This window comes from Agelaius tricolor, unplaced genomic scaffold (assembly GCF_023055355.1).
Source record: "Agelaius tricolor isolate 1412-34295 unplaced genomic scaffold, bAgeTri1.0.p SCAF_19, whole genome shotgun sequence".
In the NCBI taxonomy this organism is placed as follows: Eukaryota; Metazoa; Chordata; class Aves; order Passeriformes; family Icteridae; genus Agelaius; species Agelaius tricolor.
In genome coordinates, this window is record NW_027269279.1 from 3,615,874 (window position 1) to 3,640,584 (window position 24,711).

The 24,711-nt window shown below is 43.5% G+C and overlaps 1 protein-coding gene across 1 annotated transcript in view; it reads right to left on the bottom strand.

Moving 5' to 3' along the window:
- The window catches only part of FOXK1 (forkhead box K1), a 56,205-nt gene extending 31,947 nt beyond the window's left edge, over positions 1 to 24,258 (bottom strand). The window contains exon 1 of the mRNA XM_071443926.1: positions 23,819 to 24,258. Coding sequence (XP_071300027.1) covers positions 23,819 to 24,201 — 383 coding nt within the window. The 5' untranslated portion in view covers positions 24,202 to 24,258. The remainder of the gene's footprint in view (positions 1 to 23,818) is intronic.
- Positions 24,259 to 24,711: the final 453 nt, after the last annotated feature.

The following is a 24,711-nucleotide window of genomic DNA, read 5'->3' on the forward strand; positions in this document are numbered from 1 at the left end:
AGCCAACCTGAAATGTGAAGTCTAAAGTAAGGCAGTGAACGTGCTGAAAAGGCCCATCCAGCACTGCTTCCCCTGCGAGCCTCCCCAGAGGCAGCCATGTGATTTACCCACAATCTCAGCCTGCAACCAGGCAGGGAAACAGAGCCTGGGCCGGGCTGACTACACAAGCAAACAATTCCTTGGCTGCTGTGATTTTGTTTTCAGACAGAGAGGCTTCCCAGTTCACTGAAGCAGAACCCAGGATGTACAAGCAGCTTTCATGGATTATGGTAATGAGCATGAACATGGCCATTTTGTAAGGAACCAGTCCCAGGAAAACCAGGGTATATGGATATATGCAAGGGTGCTCACAGCTTTAGAAAGTCCTGCAGCCTGCTCTGTGCTGGCTTCAGTACTGACACTGCCTGCAAAGCCAAGCTGGGGTAACATAGCTGTATTTAAGCTTTTTCTGATGTAAAAACCTGCGACCCAAGAAATGGAAATGCAATGCAAAGCAGATTGTAAATTCCTGCAGAACTCCTCCCTTCCCCCAGGGGTGAGAAGGTGCCCGGGATTAAGGTTATTGTTCCAGTCTATCACAACCACCACAGCAATGCAAACACGGCCACCAGCACAGCCCAAGCCACTGCTTCAAATTCACACAGCCTAACCCTGGGGAACCAAGTCACTGAGAAATCAGAAAAAACAAGATTTTGGAAGCATCTTGTCACAGGAAGCTCACTTTTCACACCATTGAACCTGAATGCAGTTTTTAATAAGCTTTTTTATTGTTCCCTTAATTACCCTCTTTCCAACCAAGAGGATAAACTTAAATTATATCAGGTAGTCCTATTTGGGAGAGAGCCCACATTAGTGCAGGACTTAAGCCTTTGAGAACTACACTTCTGCAGAAGATAAGCAGGACAAGACAGACAACTCAAGCAGAACTGAGCATGCAGTCCTTAAGATTACTGTATATATTTCAGGTTATTTAAACTGAGTTATACTACTTGATCCATGTTGCATGATTCCTATCAAAGATGCAATAACAACTTTTACTCCTGCTTAACATTTTCATTATGAGAAAAAGATCAATCTGAAAGCACAGATTAGACTCAACATGAAAAGCATAATGAAGTTAACTGGTATTTTCAAGGGTGCCCAAGAGGTAATTCTTTCATGCACCTCTGAAATTTCCAGCTGATTAGATGGATGAATTAATGGTCTGCAAAATCTTTGGTCTTGTTATGGGCAGGAACAGCCTGCCTCAGTTACAGATCTGCTGAGTTTACTCAATATTCTGCTACAGACAGGTATGTGCTGCAATCAATCCCTGGCCACAGAAATCATATGGACTGAAATCACATTTACAGTAAGGCACATTCATCAGTTCCTTGTGGGTTCCAGTTTCTCTTGGATGCCTTGCAAGGTAGTGAGAATAGAAAGCTTTTTTTCTTTTCTTTTTTTTTTAGTTTGTGTTAAAACTAAAAACACACAAACAGCCTCCTCAACCTCCACAAACTGCACAGAAACAATTCTTGCCTTCTTAGACTACAGGCAGGAGAGAGTCACAGAAAAGGGATTGCTGGCTCCATGCTGCCTGCTGGAGTGCACAGGATCCATAGCAAGTGGCTGAATGCATGCTATATATACACTGGAGACCAAGGGGGGAGAGAAGGAGTGCACATTCCACACATGGTTACAGTCACATAAAAGATGTTGCTAGAATTTTGTTTGCTTGTTTTACACAAGACAGATTTTTCCAAAAGTTTCCTGGGTGAGCTCCTCCCACTGACAGCACAGCTCCCATGCTATTAGGCATCCTTCATGTGGTGAACCAGTGACAGTGACCACAAGCATTTCATCTACATGAAGTCTGAAAATAAAGTGCTAGGAAACACTAGACTTTACATAAACAGTCACCCTACAGCAGACTTCAGGGAAGATGGTTAGGGGGAAAAAACCCAACAAAATGACTGCATCCCCTGCATGGCTCTATAAAAAGCAGACATTTTCCTCCTCCTCAAAGCAACTTTTACTCACAGATGCAAAGGGAATGGAGATGCATTTGCCAAATCATAGTACCAGGTTCAATAGAAGCTATTACAGTCACTGACTTCTTTGTTAAAGCACCCTGAGTTCTGTTACACCAAGTGACTTCTGCTAAGACCTGCTGCATGACAGCAAGAAAAGGCTATTTAAAGGTTTTAAAAGGAGGCGGGAAACTGGGCTGGATTTATGCTTTTACATTCACACCGAGGAAAAGCACAGTGACAAAAGAAGACAAATCATGAGAAAGCCAAGGTGAAACATATATATAAAATATTCATATAACATGCATATATAAAACTTGGAATGATATTTATATATACTGTTATATATACATAAACATAAGTAGTATGTTATGTTATATATAAACATCATTCCAGTTCATCATGCAAAATGAATAACCAGAAAAGTAAGCTGGAATTACTACACATGTGTTGTAATCAGTAAGTTGGTACCATCTTTGTCTACTTTATCTCACCATAATTTATGCAATCCTGTTATTCCTGAATGTTGGGGGTATAACTGCACCAGAAGCATATGTGGCACAGTGCTGAGATGCAGGTCGAGCGAGAAACATTGTAGGAGGTGCTCTGTTAAAAATATCACTTTTTACAATTTGAATCAGACAGCACCACAGGCCCCAGGTTTCATTCAAAACCTGCTTAAGCATGACTGTCTGCAACAGCCCTTTTCTTTTTAAACGTGCAGATACTGTAACCACCCTGCTGACACTCAGTATCTCCAGCTTTCCCTCCACCAGCCTGACCTTGTATCAGCATTGGTGTGACCAGCAGGACCAGGGCAGGGATTGCCCACTGTGAGCTGAGGCTGCACCTCAAAGGCTGCCTCCAGCTCTGGACCTCAGTTCAGGAGGACATGGAGGGGCTGGAGTGTGTCCAGAGCAGCACAAGTCCATGAGGAGCAGCTGAGGGAGCTGGGAAGGGGCTCAGCCTGCAGAAAAGGAGGCTCAGGAGGGACCTTCTGGCTCTGCACAGCTCCTGACAGGAGGGGACAGCCAGGGGGAGTCAGGCTCTGCTCCCAAATAACAAACAACAGGACAAGAAGAAACAGCCTCAAAACCTTGTGCCAAGGGAGGTGTATATTGAACACTGGGAACCATTTCTTCACCTACAGGCTTGTCAAGCACTGGAACAGGCTGCCCAAGGCAGTGGCAGAATCACTGTCCCTGAGAGATTGAAAAGTTGAGTGAATGTGGCATCTGGGGACATGGAGGGATTTAAAAGACCTGTGGATGTGGCACTTGGGGACATGGCTCAGTGGTGCCATTGGCAGTGCTGGGAGAACGGTTGGACTCATGATCTTAAAGGTTCTTTCCAACCTAAACAGTTCTGTGATGTGAGGGGACAGCAGTCCAACTCTTGTGGATGGGGCAGTTATCTCTACAATCAAATACCTTGGATTCAGCAAAAGTGGCCAGCCAGAGCTCTAATCACAGCACACACCATGATGACACAGAACTATGCCATTACTGGCTAAAGTTTGACCAAGAGTGCCCACAAAAAGTGCCCTTGTAAAAGTGAAAAAATCCCAAACAACCCCCATGAAACAGCTGTTTCTCTGTTCCCTGTAATTTCACTGAAAATCATTAGTTTTGTGCCGATAGCACATAGCTCACCCCAAAGCATACAGTACTATTTCCATGCACAAAATCCTAAAATCATGTTGGGTTTCTCAGAACAAGTGAGAATTTGCTGTCAGTCATCTCATGGTCAGACTATCACCCTTACCACCTATTTCAAGATACCTGACATAATTCTGTGGAGGGCAAGATGGACACTTGTCATCCTTTCAGTCAATGTGTACCATAAATACCAACATTTCAGGCCAAAATCAATGTGCAGGGGCTGTACAGAGCAGCCATTACAGAAAAATGCCCAATTACCTCCTGTAACCCATTTTTCTTCATCTTCTGTAACCAGCTAAGCAAAGAACCACAAGCCTGCATCTATGAAAATCCTAAATCCACTCCCTATTCACAAAACCCTTTGAAGCAGTGTGAAGGGACGTGCCTTGGACAACATAAAAGACTCACTGGGAAAGTTTAAGCACCTGTGCATCAAAAATGAAACTAAATTTGGTTAGAAAAAGATAACAGTTTGCTTCACTTAACTAAACATATATCTAAGCCCTGAAGGTCTGCCCACAGAGAGATAAGCGGACTGAGATAAGAATTACTACCTGAGATTCTAATTTCTTCAAAACAAGGCTCTGAGAATTGCTGTGGCCTCTGCAACAGCTGAGCTGGGAGTATTTATTGACCAAGACTTGTTGCTTTGTGCTGCTGCACTCTGCCCAGGGACAGCAATGCTTTTCAGAACTTCAGCTTTTCTACAGCACAAAGCCTCACTGCATCCCCCAGTACAAAACAAATCACTTCAAAATCACTACAAAATACTGAGAAGGATGTCTCCCATTTCAGTAAGTAAAATAACCAAATCAATGTTCTCTGCCTTCACAAAAATAAACTCAACCCTTACATCCCAAGGGGAATAATCAACACAAGTATTTTGCTCAAAACGAATATGTTGCTGGAATTAAGCAGTCTGAAGCAGCAAGGTGGGCAAAAGCACAAGTACAAAAACCACCTTTCAATCATAAGTGAATTAAAATGAATATTAGTTTGAACAATTGTCATAAAACCATACAACAAGCTCTGCAAGCTGTCTAAGCTGTCACTGGAGATTAGGTACTATTCACCCCTCCCTTGCAATAAAATAATAATAATAATAATAATAATAAAATCATCCAACATTTCCTGTTCCACTCCCTACCCTCCCATTTTCCCCTAAACAGCACTTAGTAAGCAATACCAGTAAAGAAGCCAGTTATATCATCCACTTGGGTAGTGCTATCTCCACCAAACAAAAAACTGCACTGAGGCTACAGAGAGTTCTGGAGGAAAGAAGACAGATACATTTTATTCCTTTTAGTCTAAATACACATCATGTGCCTATCACCATGGTAATTTAAGAGTCACTAAAATGCTTTTCCTTACACATCTCTATAGGCTACGGGACACAGGCAGTGTAACTGCCACAGTTTTAGGAGTGCTTGGCTCATTTTGGAGATTACTGCAGTCTAAAATTAAAGGGTTTTCAGAATTTGCTATTTCCCTTTCAACTGCCCTACTGCTCTGAGCAGTTTAAGCACAGAAATCATATTGAAAACCTGCCCATAAAGCCCTTTATCAAACACACAGAGAAATACCTCATGGCTGGTAAAAATCACTTGTATACATGAAGAGATAAGCAAAGGGTCTGCAAGTAAATGGTGAAGTCCAGAACCCACATTTGTTCTTCCTGTAATGAATCAACTCAATCTGAAGAAAAGCAAGACATGCACTTGGCCAAACAGCAGCAGGATAAGGAAATAAACTGCAGAGCTGCCTGCAAATGCCTCTGGTATTATCCACTATTGTTCAGTGAGAGGAAAAGCTAGAAAAATCACTGTTACTCTTTGTAACATAACTGACAGAAAACTAGATTTAAAAAGCACTGAGATCATCTGGAAATAAAGGAGTACAGTGATCTCCCCCACTGCTCCAATGACAGAGCAACCCATTGTAATGTTTGGTCATAATTAATCTGTAAGTCACCACATGAGTTTAGATCTGGAGGACTGGTTCCTAACCTCAGAGTTACCCTGAGCTCACAAATCACTTGCCTTGCATGCTTTGCAGCACACTCACTGTATTTAATACATGCTGTCATGTTTAACACTGCAGATACACAAAGGAGTTCATCTGTCAGCCAAGACTGAACCAGAACTGCCTGTGTGCATATGTGAGTGAGCTCATGTTTGAAATAATTAGTTCAATTCAAAAGACAGTGGTCTTACTTCTACTTCATGAATTTAAATTTTCTTCTGTAGGGAATTTCTTACAGAAAAAGTTCCAGCAACTATTTCTCTTGCCATGTTCCACCAGATGCACAAGTAGCTGAACATCAGTGTTGTGGGGTCCCTGGCATTGCCTCAGGTATTGTTCCTGCACTAGAAATAATGTAAATCCAGTTTTAGTAAAGGCAAACGCACACTGAACTCATCAGGAACTCCTCATATCCAATTCAGTGGAATTTTTATTGACTACCCTGTAAATTCCAGATTACTGGAAGGATTTTCTGTCTTTCCCCTGAAATACATCTGAGTTAGCTGGAATCCTAAACTTTCCTGGACTTGCTGGGATGAGTAACGGGAAACTGGGTAAAATTCTGTGTCTCACATGGATGGCTCACTGGTTTCATCTGCCTTAAAAATAATCTCCCCAAAGAGATATCAATTGTGCCACTCAATCTCATGTGGATTTATTTTAACACAATCTAAACCTGATTCTCTGCTGTAAGAGGCATTCCCTCCACTCCACCACCATTCCTTCTCTTCTGCCATTTCCTCCCAGTCCCACCCTCGTGCCAACAGCACCACCCAAACCTCTGCAGAGCAAGGCAAACCAGGTAGATGGAATAATTACACATCTCCTTTTTGGTGGGACTAAGTTGCCAGGCAGATCAGATCCCTTAGCTTGCCTTCCAGATGGCATCACCAGCACAGAGAAGGTGGAGGGGAAAAATATCAAGCAGAGAAAGAAGAGAAGAAGGTACCAGCAAAAAATGTTTCAGGTTTGTCATGGACTATAAAAAAGCACGTAACCACAGACTCAGATTTAAGCACCACATGATCCAAAGACTGCATTCTCCTTTCAGAAAACAAACTGCAATTTATTCATTTTGAGAAAAGCCCTGGTCTTTATCAGGTAAATCACATCAGCCACATGCTGATACTCTCAGGCTGGAAATTTTCAAAACTTCCTGAATCAGAGAAGTCACCATTTTTTAAAAATTCAGCCTAATAATTTCAAATCCCAAGTCACTCAGCTGTGTACAAGGGGACAAAACAAAGATCCAAAATGTTTTCTGCATTCCAACAGGAGCCTCCTGTGGCTGTGTACCCATGGCAATCCTCCCATGGCAACTGGCAGGGCCCATCTGCAGGAGCAGGAGTGGGTTTGTGTTTATCTCTGATGGGATACACAGGCTCTGCATGCTGCAAAATCAATGCTGTTTAGTACCTTTGTGCTTCCTGAGCTTATTCACTGAATAGCCTTTAGAAAGCAAGTGCAGTAAGATGGCTGAACAAGGATAATGCTTCAGGAAAATTTGAAATTTCTTGGTCACAGACACGACCTTTTCTTTAGGCTCCCTTGTTACTGTTTAGCTGGAATTGTATGCACAATAAAGGGCTTTTTCCCCTAATGAGAAGGCACCCAGGTTACACTGGGATTTGCCTAACACTGCAGATCACCAAGCTTAAAACGAGGTACCCAACACAGCCAGACAAGATTTCAGATGGGCAAAGAGCGTGTGCAGGCAAGTGTATCTACTTAAAACAAATACTACCAGCAGCATCAGGCAAAACCACAACTTATGAATAGTTACATCTCTTAAAAGCACTGAGTAAATTAGCTTTAATGAATGTTTCTATTGAGCACAGTTGCACAGGGCTTCCCTCTATGCCATTTCATCAAGGTTCAAACAAATTGAGAAACACTTCCACATAGAGGCAGATTTTCAAGAAGGTATTTTAGCAAACTCCTTTTGAAGACAGCAAAGTTTGGCCAGGCTTCTGGGATTCTTCTCCCTGGCAGCAGCAGGCACACACAGATGTACAGAGAAAAGATCTGTGATCCCTCAGTCCCTGCAGACATCCCCTGACAGCACCAAGAGCAGCACTGCCACTGCCCAGCCCAGCAAAACGCAGCGAGTGAAACTCAGCCAAGCAGGTGCTGGGGGGGAAGGAGCACAAACACCCCCAGGCTGATAAGAAAGGCTAAAAAGGAAAACAGATCCTAGAAGCCCAAGCCAAAGAAGTACAAAATGCTGGTCTGGTTCATATATTATCTTCTTTAAAAGCACACAGAAGAAGATGAGCATTTTGGTTTTAGGCTCCAACAAATGGATGCTAAAAGTAAAACCTTCAGGAGGGTTTGCTCTGTAGACATCATGCTGTGAAGATTCAACAGCCATTTTATTCTACACATCTTTCCCACAATTTCTTATCTTTTTTAGCAATCCTTTCAATTGCTGTCAGAGAGCTAATGGATAAATTGAGTTAATTTTTCATTCAAGTGAGAACATTGGAGGCTGCTTCACACTGGAGAATTAGCAGTGAAGATTCAAGAGCTGTATTTTTGTATATATGTCTTTATTTTACATTCCTCACATCTCTTTATTAATGTTCTGATTTCACTCTTTGAAAATTATTTGAGACATCAAGCGCAGCTTCACTTTCAGATTCTCCCCTTTGAGTAAAACAGCACAGAAAAGAGAAAAAAAGAGCAAACCAGGTAAGATATTATAGGTGCTCCTTTTTCAGTGTAATGAAACACCGCAACAAGGTCAGGGAATAAATTCATGGAGTATCAAAATAGCAGCTCACAGAAGAGCAGGGGAGAAACTGCCAGAACTGCTGAGAAGGGTGTTTCAATCTGCTAATGGAGAGCCAGCAGGAATAGCAGGAGGCTCCTTCTGAAGTTGCCACCCTGCCTGAAGAATTAACATTATCGACAGGTCTTCTCCAGATTCTACTATCCCCAGCTTGGCAGGATGCATCTTGTAATAATCCTGCTCAGTTCAATGCCAAAATAACCCCAACTAGAAGCTGCTCCAGTCTTCTCCAGAGAGCCATCAAAGTGCAAATGGTCAGGAATGTGCTTTTTCAAAAATGACCTTTCTGAAAGGTTTTTAGCAGCAACTATAAGCCAGCCCTAAGTGTCTGTTCATTCACCTTATTGTCTGCAAAAAAAGCTGAAGGGTATTCTCAAAATACCATCACTATCACCAGTTATTTACAAACTCAATCCACACCTGACTAGGGATTAATTAACTTATCTTTTTAAAACATAAAAAGCCTCAACTACTAAAACTTATATTAAAATTCATCCAGAAAAATCTTGACAATTATTTCCAGACAAATGATGAGCAAGATGATATCAGAAACCAAGCCATGGTATAATCAAAGGAATGTAATTAGTAGGCTTTTATCACAAACACCATTAAGGTGAAGGGTGTTGAAGCCCACCACAAAAGTCACCTTTTAAATACTGATGACAACACAACATGGTTATTACTGGGTGCCCATCCACTGGGCAGAGAGAAACAAAGAGGTGGTGCTGTAATTGTACCTCCCTCAGCTTCACATTTCAAAACATTGGAGTCAGCTTCAAAATATGCCATTCATTCCAAAGCAGGAGCACTGGGCACAGGGCTGGCTATCAGAACACAAATTCCTGCTCCCTTCCCAAGTGCTCCTATTGCTTTGCACAGCAGCACACTGCAGGTCAGCAGCACGTAGGGCAGATTTCATGGAGTACAGCCAGGGAAGATCTACCTCAAGTCTGCCAAGGTGCTAAATGTAGGAGCCTTAGGTCTTGCCTACACCCACAAAAATCAAATGTGATTTTAGATCAAAATAAATTAATCTGCATCAATGGCATCTACCTTTGATCAATACTGGGTAGGGGTTTTGTTTGGTTATTTTTATTAAAGGCTCCCCAGGGTGAATTCTGGCCTCACTTCCACCACAGCATTACAGAAGCTGCTCTGTTCTGCTGTCTAGTCCTTACTACAAACAACTTCATGTCTCTGAGCACAGTCAAGTTACAGTGAATTTTTTTCTGTGTGTCATATGGCAAACCACATCTTCACCCAGCACCACACTCTGCCAGACAATTCCACTCTCTCATTTATTCTGCCTTTCAGCTTTTCAATGCTGAAAAGCCCTGCAGTTGCATTCCCAGGGGTGTTAACAGACCTGCAGAGAACATTTAGCAAGATGTCCTTAAAGGCTAAAATTAACCATAAAGCTGCTGTTTATTTTGAAGCTTGGGAACAGGGAGGTGTTTTATGTGTCAGAACGAGTGGCCTGACATCAAAAACCTGATATGAAAGTTTGCCACCGAAGAAGTGGGCTGGCACAAAGAGCAGACGAAGCTTTTATTTAAATGAAGTTGGCTGCCTGCACCAGAAAGTTTCACTATCAGCACTGCAGATGCCTGATACCATCTGTAACACACAGCAAGCCTATTATGTTATTTTGTTGTGTGTGTGGTTGTATACATAAAAATAAGGAGAGTTAAGAGACTCTATATAACACACAACAGCCTGTGTACCACGGCTGCTCTAATCAGGTATTCCAACCTGTGGAGGTCTAGATCCTATCTTAACCATTTCTGTACCAGCCAAGAAATATTTATCTGCAGAGAAAACGTAAATTACGTGCAACACGTGTGTGTATCTCATTTGTATCATCAAATCTTAGAAGTGCAAAAATTCCTTTCCATGTTAGGCTGATCAATCTGTTAATTTTTAAGTATACTGTCAATACTACGTTTTGTTTCTTTTTTCCTAAAGCTTGAAAATTATCAGTATTTGTGACTTGAAAATAAATAACCAAAACTTAGCATGCTACATATAGACACTCCAAAAGCTAAATAGTTATCTGGTTTGTATCTAGCTAAGAGGGGCCAGAAAACAAATTGTTTTAGTTCCAGTGAAGGCTTTTTTTAATGAACTCAGTCTTTTTTTGATTCTAATATTTCTGTATTTTAATTTATTTTCCTAAATATTGCCCACTTTCCAATCTTCCATTTCGAACCTCCTTGCACTCCATATAACAGCATTATTTTTCAAGATGCCTTTTTTAAAAGGATCACCACTTAAAACTCCTGTAGGCCACAGCCCCTTTAGCATGTTTCAAATCCTGATTTCTCTCTGTGGAGATCAGCAAGCCTCTCTCACCAAGAGAAAAATAGAGATCCCCTGCTCAAGAGCCAAGGGGTGTTTCCAGAAGGCCAAGCTGAAGAGAAAGGAGTGCATCACCTACACAAACCACCTTGCTCGAGCTTTTACTGTGTCACACAAAGGGAAAAAGGCTGTGCTGCCAGGGATCAGTCCCCTGCCAGTGATTTTGGACAGCAGCCTCTGGGACACACCATGGCCACTGCACAGACATGTGGACAACGTCAATAACATCACTATCAGCTGCAAGTAGACACAGATGACCAGGCAGCCACTCCCTCCTCCCAGCCTCCTTTGTGTCAATAAATCTTACCCTGGCTGTTTGAGCAATGTTTAATCATAAACAGTTGGGAACATGCTCCAGAATATAAACAAAGGTGAGTAGGAGAAAAAACGGAGAGTGCAGTACTGAAAATCACTCGCCACTTGCTGCTGAGCCAGGTGACAGAGAGCAGAGAAACAAAGAGCTGCTGGGGAACAGCACACAAGCACCCGGTGTTCATTTAAAGCAATGACCATGCCACAACATTAAAGTATCCAGGACTGCAGCCACGGAAGGATTTCAAGGATAAATGCATTAACATTCTTGGTTCTCTTAAAAACAAACAAAAAAGAAAAATTAAATTGCTTAGAACACCCACTCAGATGCATGGAAATAAACTACCCTCATTGATCTCATCCCACTGCGATTTACAACAGTCATCTTGATTCCCTTCTGTGTTGCTAATCAAGCTAAAATTAACTCCTCTCCTGCTCTCCTGCTTACCACACATGCTAGAGCCACAAACATCAACACAGGGGCAGCAGGATCAATTGTTTCTCTCTACAAGTGCAGCCCACCTTGCTCATGTGGTAAACTGTATTTAGGATTTACAGGATCTCTCCAGGGATTTTAACCACGTTTATCATGGGGCTGGGTAGCTGTTTAGACTGGGTGACAGAATGAGTAGCTCTACACTTCAAACACTTCTGAACAAATTCTAGTCATTACTGGCCTCTATGGATCTCTGTAAAATAGGCTGCAAGAAAGTGGGGATTTCACTGAAGTCCTGTTCAGCCAGTGTCCATCCTGGAAGAATCAACATCACACTTGTCACTCCTACTCTGTCTAAGAGCTAAGATGTGTCTTAAGGCAGCATCTCCATGAAGCCCTGGAGGACTCTTCATTCCCAGAAGTTTGGGGCTTATTCAGAGGACACAGAGCTTTGTTTATATGGTTGTCACTCTAACAACACGGGCAAAAATAAATATCATATCCAAGTGTTCAGTTCTAAAGCGGCTTCATTTTAGATCCCAATGCGATGTTTCAAAGGAAAAATGCCAAAGCAAAACAAAATCCCAACCCTACCAGATAACAGCCATTAAACAAAGCTGAACTACAGATCAAATTGGCAGAACTGTGGAGTGGAACAGAAGTTTCAAAGAGAAAAGCACTCCATGGAGATAAATATACTTCAAGTGTGTGCTTGACAGCAGCCTAGGTTTTATGGTATTGGAAAAATACAGCACGGTGATAAACAAGGTTAGTCCATCCACCCCCATGGTAACTTGTGTCCCACTAAGTAAATTCAAGTGCACAATGAAAGGCAACTCTTATGAAACAATGCAGGATGACAATTTAATTCTGGATTCTGCTCTGGCCACCTCATCCTGCCCTGATCCTTCCCCAGACATCAAATTCTACACCATAAGGCTGAAATGGCAGACACTGCACAGCCTTGGATCAGGAACACGTTTTGCTCAGCCCTTGCAAGGACTCAGAGGTCTGACGTCTCTCACCCTCCTGTTGGATTTCTCATTTCCCACTTTCCCCAGTCCTAAGGGAGCACTGCCAAACCACAGCTCCAATCCCAATGACAACACGTAGCCCCTGGCTGCTTCAAGACTCCTGGACTGTGGCTACTCTGGCAGCACCAGGCAGTGAGTCTGACACTGCTTTCCAGAGATGTCACAGAAACACTCAACACCAGCTCTGGAATACACACACACGTACCCATTTTCTGGTGCAGTGAACCAGAAAAGGCTGCCTAGCCCCCATTCACACTCAATTTTTCCCTGCTCCAAGATAAACCTTAAGATAAGAGTCTATGTCTGGCTTCCATTCTACCACAGCAGAGACCACAAGAAGTGACTCAGCCTCTGCCATCACCTCTCATTCCTTCCCTGCTTCTGTGAAATTCAAGAGCCCTTCTGAGAGGCTTTCCAAGCCTCTGCTGGTCCCACTGATCTTGGTTAAAATGAAAAAGGTCAATATTAACTATTTTCCTTCTTTGCTCATCTTGGCAGAAACACTCAACTATGTTTCCCCCTCAATCACAAACCACAATTAACACTTACCTCAGTGCCAAAAAAAAGCCCCATCTGCACCCACGTTCAGAGGAACTTCCCTATACCAGCTTCTACACAAAGTTCTGTTTTCAATAAGAAATTAAACAGTACACCTAGAATTAAATATATACTGACAGAATGGAACTAACTGCAGGGCCACAGTTGGACTCTACAAGAAGCACTGGTTATTCATTTCCATACCTCGCTCAATATCAAGAATTTTAAATCTTTGCTTAACTGCCATGGAACTTTCAGCTGGCTGCAGATGCTGCCCCTTTCACCACACAAGTCTGGCCAACTTCAATTCTACCCCCATTTTCATCCTAACTCCCATTTCCTCGAGAAGACCCTTCCTTATTACTGCAAGCCTCCAGACTCTTGGGGAACTTCTGTACCCTTGAGAATAAGGAGAAATTAACTGTTTTAAAATAGCAGTTCATAAAATCTCCTAATAACCTTTCCAGAGAGAGGCACTTGTTTCAGCATCTTTGCTGGATACACTAGAGCAGTTTGAGTCTCATGTAAAATCTCATTTACAATGCCATCAACTTTCTTCTAATGGGCCATTCATCATAGTAGGGTTTGCTATCAAGCAGCCAGCCCAATACCTTGAAAGGTCTCACACAAGTCATTTACCAGACTCACCCTTCCAAAGCCAGGGAACTACCTATAAACACATTAGGAAAGGCTGTGCAAAACAAAATCACCTCAGTAAAGCTCAGGAAAAAAACCTCCTAATTTCCACATATATATGCCAGAAAAAGCCTGTGTGTGGGATGGTACTAACCTTTGAATTCAATCAGGCTCTCTAAGAGGGCTCTAACACGCAGAGCATGACTGTGATGTATTTTCCTTTGAGGCTGGTTCAGTTCATTTAGAAAGTGATTTGGAAAAGCTAATGTACTATTTATGTATGTTATAAAAAACTACCCATATGGAGTTAAAACTTTGCAAAATGTTCACATAAGTCCGTTCCACTCCCTCTGAAGACATTTCACAATCCATTCAATACCCAGTAGAGGAAGCCAGGATTACTGTTTTAAAACAGCTCTGAGGGTACTTTAAATGTTTTAAAAGCTGACAACTTCTAGACTCAGAGCCAAATAAACATTTGGGGCAACAGTCTCTTACACAAGTGTCTACAAAGTGACATCCACCTGCATCCTTCCAAATAGTGACATTTAAAATAAAGGATAAAAGAGAATCCCAGGCACAACCTTCCCTCCTACTAAAAAAGAGAATAATTTTACTATGATTCAGATGATGATGATGTACTGAATTGGCTTGTGAAAGACCACCTAGCAGGACGTGGTTAAGATTGCAAATAAAAACAAACAATCACAAGATTTCTAAGGTATTTTAAATCCTGCCAATATATACAACTGTGCTGAGGGGTTTAGTCCTTGAAAAGAGTTTAACCAACTGAAGTGACAATGACTCTTGCAAAACACAGCACATGTGGAAATTGTCACCCCAGTGGTTTCACTATTTTTAAACTACAAAAATTTTGGAGAGTTATCTTGTCATATTAATGGCATAGTTTAATGCTTCCTTTGCTTTGCTTGAGGAGAATATACAGAATTAGGGAAACATTTTATTTAATGGATGTACCTTACATGGAAGATTTATAGGAACTTCATAGTTTGCAGTATCAGCTTTTTGGGGAACAAAATTCTGGCCATTTTCTGCTATAGGATTTTAATAGGAATTCTCATTCTTGCAATAGAGAATAAAGCAGGAAGAAATTGAGAAGAAACTGTAGTCCCTTGGAGAAGAGGATGCACCCTCTTGGTGACAAAGAGACCTCACATTCAGAATCAATATCCACCAAAACAAACTTGTTTCCCAACTTCATCCTGTGGCTGTTTGCAGTGATTTTTACACAATTGTAAACAGATGATGTGCAAGTCTAAACTACTGGATTGTGCCTATTTTCAACAGCCAGTCTGCATATGCCTTGTTTACACAACATAGAAAATGATAGTGGTTCTTTCACTGAACCACTAGCCATCAGGAATTTTCTCCTAAGAATTCTATGCCTGAAGGAAGCCTCAGTGCTTGCCTTAATATTCCATAAAGGCATTAGCAGCAAAGCATGTGCCAGCCTTTGACTTCCTTTGCAGGTCTTCCCAGGACTAAAACAGTTTCGTTATCTTGTCTCATTAGACAGTGTCTGAGGGAGAGATGGGAAAAGAAGAGCAATAGTAACTATCCAGCTGAATGGACAAGGCAGAAGGAGGCAAAGCCACCCAATTGCCAGGCTTGTTGACAGCCAACACCCTTTACACATGGTGGGCAGGCAGCCACCAGCACCACGTTACAGCAGCCATGAGACAATCAAAAAAAGGAACCAGATCAATAAATAAATAGCAGTTGGAACATCTCCCACACCAAGAGCCTACCCTTACTGGCTTGGGCTACGCCTCAACCTGAATGTGAAAACCAAAATCCTTTTTGGCCTACCCATCAGGTAGAGACAAAATATGCTTTCTGTTTCTAGTCCTTTTCTCCTCCCACACACTCAGGATTCCGAGTGTGTAAGAGTCCAGAGTTCTTATGCCCTCGAGAGAGGAAAGGCCTGAAGTTGCTCAAGAACAATTCCTTTAGCAAGTGCACAAACTGGCTCTGCAGGGAGTCCAGTCCTGCTTAGACAAACTGTTGGTGGCTTCTGTATGTGGCCTAAAGGGAGATAGAAGATTAAAACAGTTTGTGTGGGAAGATTTCCCAAGGCTCTCCTTGAAGTGGCACGAAGCAGAAAGAAGGGGTACAGCTCCAAGGTTGTATTTCAGAGAGAGAGAGAGGGGGAGGGACGTCCTTTTCCACAGTGCTTACACCACCTCTGCAAGGCTTTTTGTCTCCTCATTCTGTCCTAAAAACTGGAGTGGATTGTGCTTGCACATGAAATCAGGCTCTTATGCTAGAAGATTCCTGGGGCAGGATAATAAGTGGTAACAATGTACTTAAAGTTTCCTTCCACTTCTTCTCCTATCCTAATCACACAGCATATATTAACAGAACCAGACAAAGACTGTCCATCTTTGCTCCTTCAGCTAAGGCAGAGCTCCTAATTAACTTCTACATTATTTCTCCCCAACTGTCAAGATGTCCTCAAAGAACATGAAAATTACATATCTGGTACATTTAAAGGAGGGAGGAAAACCACCAAAGTAAATTGCACATGCACAACAAAGGACAACCCAAGAAATTAAACTCGCTTTTAAGTTACTAAAAATAGACAGGATGGGAGGGAAGGGACTATCAATCAAATCTTAGAGTTGCTGAATATTCAAAGAACAGCCTTGTAATAGACTGCTCTCTCAAGACTGCTTGAAATTTTTATGATAAAAAATGCAGGAGAACATGAAAAAAGGAGCAGAAGGATAACGAAGAGCAAAATACACATGACAGAAGTGGATACAGAGTATTAATTAGGCCATTAAGATACTTAAATGTTTTACTGTCCAATAAAATATGTATTTCATAAAAATTAAGTGCCATGCAGAAGGAACGCACACATGCATTTACTGAGCTGTTCTGAAGAAACCAAAGATGTGAATTACAGGCAAAAAACCATTTGTGTACAAGAGTGAACAGACATTAGTAAAATTGTATTTGTACTATGAAAACAAAGAATATACAATTGGGTGGAAATTTTCACTCACATTTACTTAAGAGAGAAATTCATCTGCTCTATAAGCATCTCATCAATCTGCTTTTATGAGGAGTCTGCAGTCAACTGAAATAGGGAGACTTATAAATACTTGAAAAAACAGTTCAGTGATTAATACTGAATTATTGACTGAAGTGAATGCATTAAGACCAGACAATAATTTGTACTCACAATTAGTCGATTAACCATGTCTGGAAGTACATCAAGATGCCTTTCCATAGCCCACATTCAGGAGACAGAAAAAAAACACTTCAGCTTTTTCATCTTGCAAATTTGTCAAAGAAAAAAAAATCACTGCAAAAATGACACCTCCACATTTTCCCTGATTTCAGTTTTGCAGTCAGTTACATCAGAGCCCATCAGCCATTTCAGATGCATAAACCAACATTTTAACCTAAGTTTACCTGCCAGAAAACACCACACAAGCTCATGGGACTTCTTAGGCATTTGCTGCAAAGCATATTCAACTGTAAGAGAACAAAGACCTTCACCACCCAATACCCTGTGGATATTCTTTCTTTACAGTGGATATCTCAGTCATGAGTCTTTCAACCTCAGGAAACTCCTGGATGTACAGGGACTGAACCAAAGAGAATGAAACAAAGCTGGTGTTGGGCATGGCTACATGTGAGAGAAGCCTCTGTGCTCTGAACAGCTATTAAGGAGAAGGAAAGGAAAGAATCTGTACTAAAAGCAAATGAGAAATTTTCTCCCTTTTCATTAACATCACCAACTCAAAAGCACATGATTTTTCTTTTTTTAACCACAATTCCACTTGGATTGGAAAGGAAAGCTGTCTCATCCACATCCAACCAGCAGTGAGGTGAAGTTGGTCTGTGAAGCATTTCTGTGACGGAGCCCCTTGGCTCTGATGGCAGAACACCCAGACCCTGCTCAGACACTGAGCTAGAAGGAACTCAGTAAATCACCACATGCCAGAGGAGCTGATATGGAGCTGAGTGCTCGCAGAGATCCCCCCAGAATAGGAAAGCCAGCTGGAGGGAACTGTCAGCTCTCTGAGTGGTTTAACAAGCACCTCACCAGCCTGTGTCCCCTTTGTCACCCCAGGCTGTGACAGAGCAGCCCCCAAACCCTCGCTGGCTCTGCTTTCTGACATCCCTGCACAAACTCCTCTCAATAACACACACTAATTACCACACCTGGGCCAGCAATAAGCCTTTATTTGCATGGCATAAGTGGCAAATTCAAGTAGTTCCTTCTTCTCTACCAACATCCTGTTGCCACATCTACTCCTCCAGGCAACTGCAACACCGAGAGAGAGAATTTGGTGTCCCACAGAACAGCTTTGATGCCAAATGGCCAGTGGAGCAGTTACTGGGAGACTGCTGACAAAGACAACAGGCACATTAATCTGCTTGTCATTTATGCTCTCAGTTATTCAGTGCAAGGCTGCCTATCACATTTCCTGGAGAGGGAGGGTAAAGAACAAAGCAAACAGCATTATTTTGATTTGTTACCGGGACAGATGCTCTACCATGAGTATGCTCACACAGCTGGCACCAAAATAACTAGGATATGAATTACTACAGATTTCATCATTTTTATTCCCCACTTTCAGAAAAGCAAAAACTTTTACACTCATTCATCCTCTAGATTTATATGAAAACAAAACAGTACCCACAGGAAGGAAGCCACAGTCACCTAAGGATACGTGCCATGATTAAGAGTTTGCTAGCACAAAGAAGTTACACCAGCACAACTTGAATCCACATTTATGACTTTATAGCTGAGACTCCACACAAAACTGTACAAGACAAGTGTGGCATGTTCTCATTAGATTAATCTTTTCATAATCAACACATCAGCTAAGCTGAACCAAGCCTGGTTTAAAAGAATCCATAAGGACATACACTGAGTTTTGCATAACCTTAGTTTATATTCACAACCTGACTTACAGCACAGCTATTTTTGAATCAACAAATTGAGCAGCAGTTTCACATGAGAGAAACTTTCCCTTAAACGTTTAATATAACTCATGACAAATTGAGCTGCTTAGCCAAAAATTATTACTTGACATGAATTCCATAATTAAAATCAGGTAATCCTTTATCACATCTTGCTGTGCAACAAAAAAACCTGTTCTCAAAGACAGTCTTTGAAATTAAGTAAGAGCATGAAAAATACAAGATGAAGCGCTAAGAAAGCAAATCTTTAAAGGGTTTCTAGCAAGAGTAAAACCACCATCCACAAGCTGTAGCACAGCAAACAACGTATTTCAAACAAAGAACAAAACCAAGAAAATTGTTGCAAATGCAGATAATGCAATATTTAAAAAGCAAAACTACCTGAGGAGCTACCAGAGACAACATACATATGCAGCATTTCAGAAACAACTAGTTCTGCAGTTGTGGTTCTGTAGTCAAAGCATTTCCTTGGTGTGTACACAGGGTGTGCAGCTGCCCCCAGCTGCAAGGACACCCTCCCCTCCCTCGTGCCCACCGTGATGGCATCGCTCCAACCACAAGAATGGAGCTGGAGTGGCTGGGGAGGTCACCAAAACACTGCAGTGCATTGTGCACATCTCCATTTCCCTAGAATAGGACATTTTTTCAAACTTGAATTAGTGCCTGGGGTTTCTGGCTATCGGACTGTACAGCCACATCCCTTAGAAATTGGATCTGATTCTCCATTTTCTGGTTGCTGAGACACCCCCACTACCCAAACACCAAAGGGAACTCGTGTACTCACAATATGGAAAGATTAATGCACGTGTAAAATTCTGCAGGATCAGCACCTTGGTGTGTGGTCAGAGTATTGGACTATTTATTTTTGTCAAGTTTATTGAGCACCTAGAAAAATCCCATTATAAATAAAGCAGCATACTCTTAATAAAACTTGACATGCATGGTAAGTTTTCAATTTATAATGGGGCTTATATACATAATGTTTTTATTTTAACTTTGTGTTTTAATTTGATTTCCTACGTCCATATATTTACTTCCCTTGAATTTATTCTCAAGCTAAAAAAGCTCCTCCGTTTATTTCCAAAATGCTAAAAGAACTGCAGGTTTAAAAACTTGTTTTTATGCTTAGAAACCTCATACTGAAAGAACTCATTTACACTGAAAAACACCAACTTCAGGCTCCATTAATTATGCTACTGCAAAAATTCTAAATGGTCACAGCAGCCATAAGCAAATATCCCATGAAACATTCCCAGACAAGCATCATTTTCCAATCTATTGAGCTCACAGTTCAAAAAGCTCAAGTGCTATTATCAGGTTATGCTCAAGCAACACTTGCAGGTTTAGTCAATAGAACTTTTGTATTTAGGAGCATCTGAAGACCTGACTCATAGCTACTTAAAATTCAGGTTAGCAAGTTAAACTTTCAACTGCTACAGCTCCTTCTGTTCTGGGGGACAAAATAAATAAATAACTAAACAAATGCTTATTTTAGTTACTGAAGTGTCTAACTTATTACTGCCAATTATTTTTAAAACAGAGTCAATTTTGAAGAAAACAAAGAACAAGTTAATAATTCATCATTAACCTGATCCTGTAAACACCTGATTACACCACAAATTTGAAGAAATTACTGTCTTCAACAGGAAAAAAATACTGCACTTAATGGTTCCTGCTCTTACACTTTTGTTGGTATCAAGAGTTTTTAAAACCTAGTGCATATCCTCCTGGTAGTTTTGAGTTCCTCTCTTTCTTATAGAAAAATACCCAGATATTTACCTACAGATTTCCAGCTCCCACCAGCACAGCTAAAAAAACATCACAAGCTATAAAAAGAGTTTCTAACAAATCCCTAATTTGATTTGAAGCACTTATTTTTGATGTAAGTACTTCCATCATTTCATCTTGATTTATATTTGTAATGTCTGCTGTAGTGTGGCACTTATTAATTAAACTGATTAAGCATCTTCAGCTGTACCATAGGCCCTCCACTCTTTGATCCACTTTGCTCCTAACTGTCATTAACCTCTAGGAAATGTCCTCTTTGTTGGTTATTACTGTTTAATTATACTGTATAGTTATGTCATTACATCTGTGAAACACAGCCTCCCATAACAACACAGCTGTGGAATATGATACTCCTGCCCAGCAGTACAATCCTGGTTACAGCAGAGAATCCACACACACCACGCTGATGGAGGAAGTGACACAAAGCTTTTCAAAAGCCCTTGATTTTGAGTAGGGCTGTTGAGACAGGAGGTAAGTACAGGCTTCAAGAGAGGTCTCAAACTCCCCCTCTTTCCTCCTTTCCAACCCCTCCTGACAAGATCCTCCATACATTTCAGGAATTACTTCTAAACTTAGAAAACTTAGAAAAGAGAAGTTCTACACAGAAATAGTAAAGTGAGAAGGAACCTCAGAAAACAGAATTTATGAGCTCATCATCTATTTTTTGACAAATAGTATGAACTACAACTGAAAGACACTTTTTCCTGGAACCCTCTGCTTCCATTCATGATCTCATGATGCACAAGCATTTCCTCTGCTTGTAAAGTAACAGCAGCAGTGACTGCAGTGGTCCAAAGAAAACAGCACTTTGCACATTTCTGCCATTCTTTACAGGTGTGGGGGGAATAGGGAGGACAGCCACTCAAACAACTGGTTTTTAGAATATTGCCAGTAAGAGCTCCCCACATCACAAGGACCTCCCGCTAAAACATTGGATGGAATGGTCACTAAATCCTGAAATTGAATATAAACTGTACATTCTGCTGGTACACGGAAAAGGTGTGGCTGTATCAAACACAGCAGGAGTGTTACCATAATATGCAGAAAACATTGTGTAAAATCTGTGTACTTACAACCTGTCCTCACTTTGTCCTCCCTCTGACAACATTAGCTGGCAGTAAGCACACAGGCTTCTCTACAGAAAAGAAATGGCACTTTATGTTTACTGGGGAGAGATTTTTTTTTGTGTGTGTGTGTGTGTGTGTGGAGAGGGCGACTGGGAGAGAATTGCCTGATTTTTCAAGAGTGGAGATAATGAGATAACAGCGGACAGTTTCAAGCCTCAATCAAGACTCTGTACGCCAAGCTTCAACAAGATTTTCTTTTTCCTGGTCTGAGTTACAAACCCTTGACTGGCCAGTAAGGAGTTGTTTACCTGACAGAAGCAAGGGGGCAAATTCCTTTAGATCGATGCAAAACATTTTCCTACTCTGGAAGTCAGAAAGGGAGGAGCACCAAGTTTATTTATGTAGCTCAACCAGCAGCCAAGCTATGAGGATGCCTTATTGTGTAGAGTTCAGAAGTGTACATTAAACTCCTCCCTTTAAAGCAATGCAGAAGGAAAGTTGCCATTCCCACTCCAGGAGTCAGGAGCAAAGGGGAGAGAAATAGGCAACGAGGTTGCTGTTTGACATAGTTTTCTGTCACAATGCTTATGATTAACCAAGTGAAGAAACAGAACGACAGGGAGCAGAGAGCTTGCACAGATACCAGAGCCAGAGGGAATGACAACAGAAGTGCCCAGGGCTTCGGGTGGTCTTGTTTTACAAAGCCAGATTAATTAACCAGACACTAAAGGACATCTCTTTTAGAAAATGAAACACGTTAGAAACCAAAATGCCTCAGAGAGTGAGCAGCTAGGGAGCTATAAGTAAATTACTAAGTACAAAATGAAGCAGCCTGCAGAGGAAATGAGTAATTAAAAAACTCTCCCCTGAGCGACAGGCTGGCGAGAGAGGGATAACTGCAGGACCCTGGTGCTGGAGGTAAACAGTGCCTAAGCCAGAACGTGACAGATGAAAACAGATGTTTTATACAAACAACAACCCCTCAATCTCCTGTCTTTACAGTGCACTCGGAGATGGCATTAGGCACAGTCAGTCTGGAACAACCTGAGGAGATGCACACAGGAATTACATCACCCACCACTATCACACTGCTGCCCCGGGGTGAAGCACTGCAGTCACTGGACAGTACTCAGCAACTATAAACAATAGTTTCAGAGGAAGAAATAGAATAACATCAACCTCATTCCTCTTTCTGCAAGAGAATTAACAGAGCACAGACTCTGGTGGCACAGCAAACCTTTCTGCACCCCTCTCCCCTTCCATAGGGAAGCAAAGTCACCCTTGGGCACCTGCTGTCCTGGTGAGCAGCATCATTCCCAGCCTGGCCTGACTCCTTTTCTTCTGCTGCTCCAAAGAGGCACCAAGAACAATACCTAACTTGCCAACCCTTAAGTAAGCAATTCTGGCGAAGTGGTTTCCAACTTTTTCCGCTAGATCTCTTCCAAAGAAGACAAGCCTTGGGTGTAGCAAGTTTTAGCCCACTGAGAGTCCTTCCTTCTTCTCTGTCTTTCTGAAACCCTTAAGAGCCACCAGTTGAACATGAGTCTGTCTGCAGGCAAGCATGGAGGACACCCTGCAGCGTGGGCTTACGCTTCTTCACACTTTTCCCCGAGACATGGCTCTCTCAGAGGGAGCAGCCCCAGTCCCAACGAACATCATCCTCTTTCTCAGCCACAGATGATGGCAGCAAGGCTGGGAAGGTGAGGACATCCCATGCTGATGCTCAGAACCTCATCAAGCAGATGTCCCTCAACAGCACCTCAAGCCCTCCACCAGGTGAGTGTTCCTCACCCACTGTAACCAACTTCAAGCTGGGACCTTCACTGCCCCCTAAGGCTCTCTGTGAGCAGAGGGATGCTATCTCAAGCCCTCCACCTTATTCAGAGACCGACCCTCACTATCCCCTGAGACCCCTGGTGGGCAGGGGGACCCTTGACCCCTGTTTCCTTCATCAGCTGTGGCCCTTCACCATCACCTCAGGCCCTTCTCCTGGCAGACACACATCCCCTGCACAGGACACGGGCAGCTCACCGCCTGCTCCGTGGGTCGAGGGACCCCTCCCCGTCCCCTCCTCGAAGGAGCCCCCGCTCCGCCCAGCCCCGTATCCCCTCCCCGGGACAGAGGGTCCCTCTCCGCCCGCCGGGACCGTTCCTGCTCTGCGGAGCGGGCCCGGCCCCGCCGCCCCCGGCCCCCGGCACTCACTGCGGCGGGAGCTGCAGGGCCGGGCCGCCGCGGCGCTGGAAGGCGCCGTCCACGAAGACGCCGTTCTTGCCGAGGCAGCGCAGGTAGAAGTGCGGCTCCTGGAAGCTGAGCTGCAGGTGCCGCCGCGAGATGAAGCTGGAGTGCCCCATGTTGACGTCCACCGAGCCCTGCGAGGAGTTGCGGCCTATGGTGACGGCCGGCTGCCGCATGAGGAACTCGAACTCGCGGCCCTGCAGCCGCGCCAGCACCGGCCCGGTGCAAGCGGCGGGCGGCGCGGCCGGGGGCGGCGGCCCGGGAGGGGGCGCGGCGGCGGGGCTGCAGGGCGCCGAGCGCAGCGCCAGCAGAGCCCGCGCCCCGCTACTGTCCTCCCCGACTTCGGCCATGTTCCCCGGCAGCGAGCGAGCCAGCGTGCCGGCCTCCGGGGCGGGGCCGGCGGGGCGGGGATGGCGGGGACGCGGGGCGGGGCGGGAGCCGCGCCGGCCGCCGCCTCCCCCGGCAGCTCCGCCGGGCGCGGCCGCCCCGCCGCGGTCCGGGGCGCGGGGCGGGGGCGGCAACGGCGGGCGCGCGGCGCCGCCTGCGGGCCAGGGCGGGCAGCGCGGCTCGGGCAGGTGTGAGGGAGCGGCCCCGGCGCGGCGCTCCCGGCGGTTTAACCGCTCCGGGCCGGCCCCGGCACCGCCGCACAAGCACCCCCGAGCCGCGGGGCTGCCCCCGCCGCACCGCAGTGCGCTCCGGGCTTTCTGCGGGCAGGGGCAGCCGGTCCGTGCCGCGGCACGGTTCTGGTCACTGACATGGGCTCGCTTCAGCGGCCTCGTGCTGCCTCTCCATGGAATCATAGAATGGTTTGGGTTGGAGGGAGTTTAAAGATCACCCCGTTCCTGCCCATGCCATGGCAG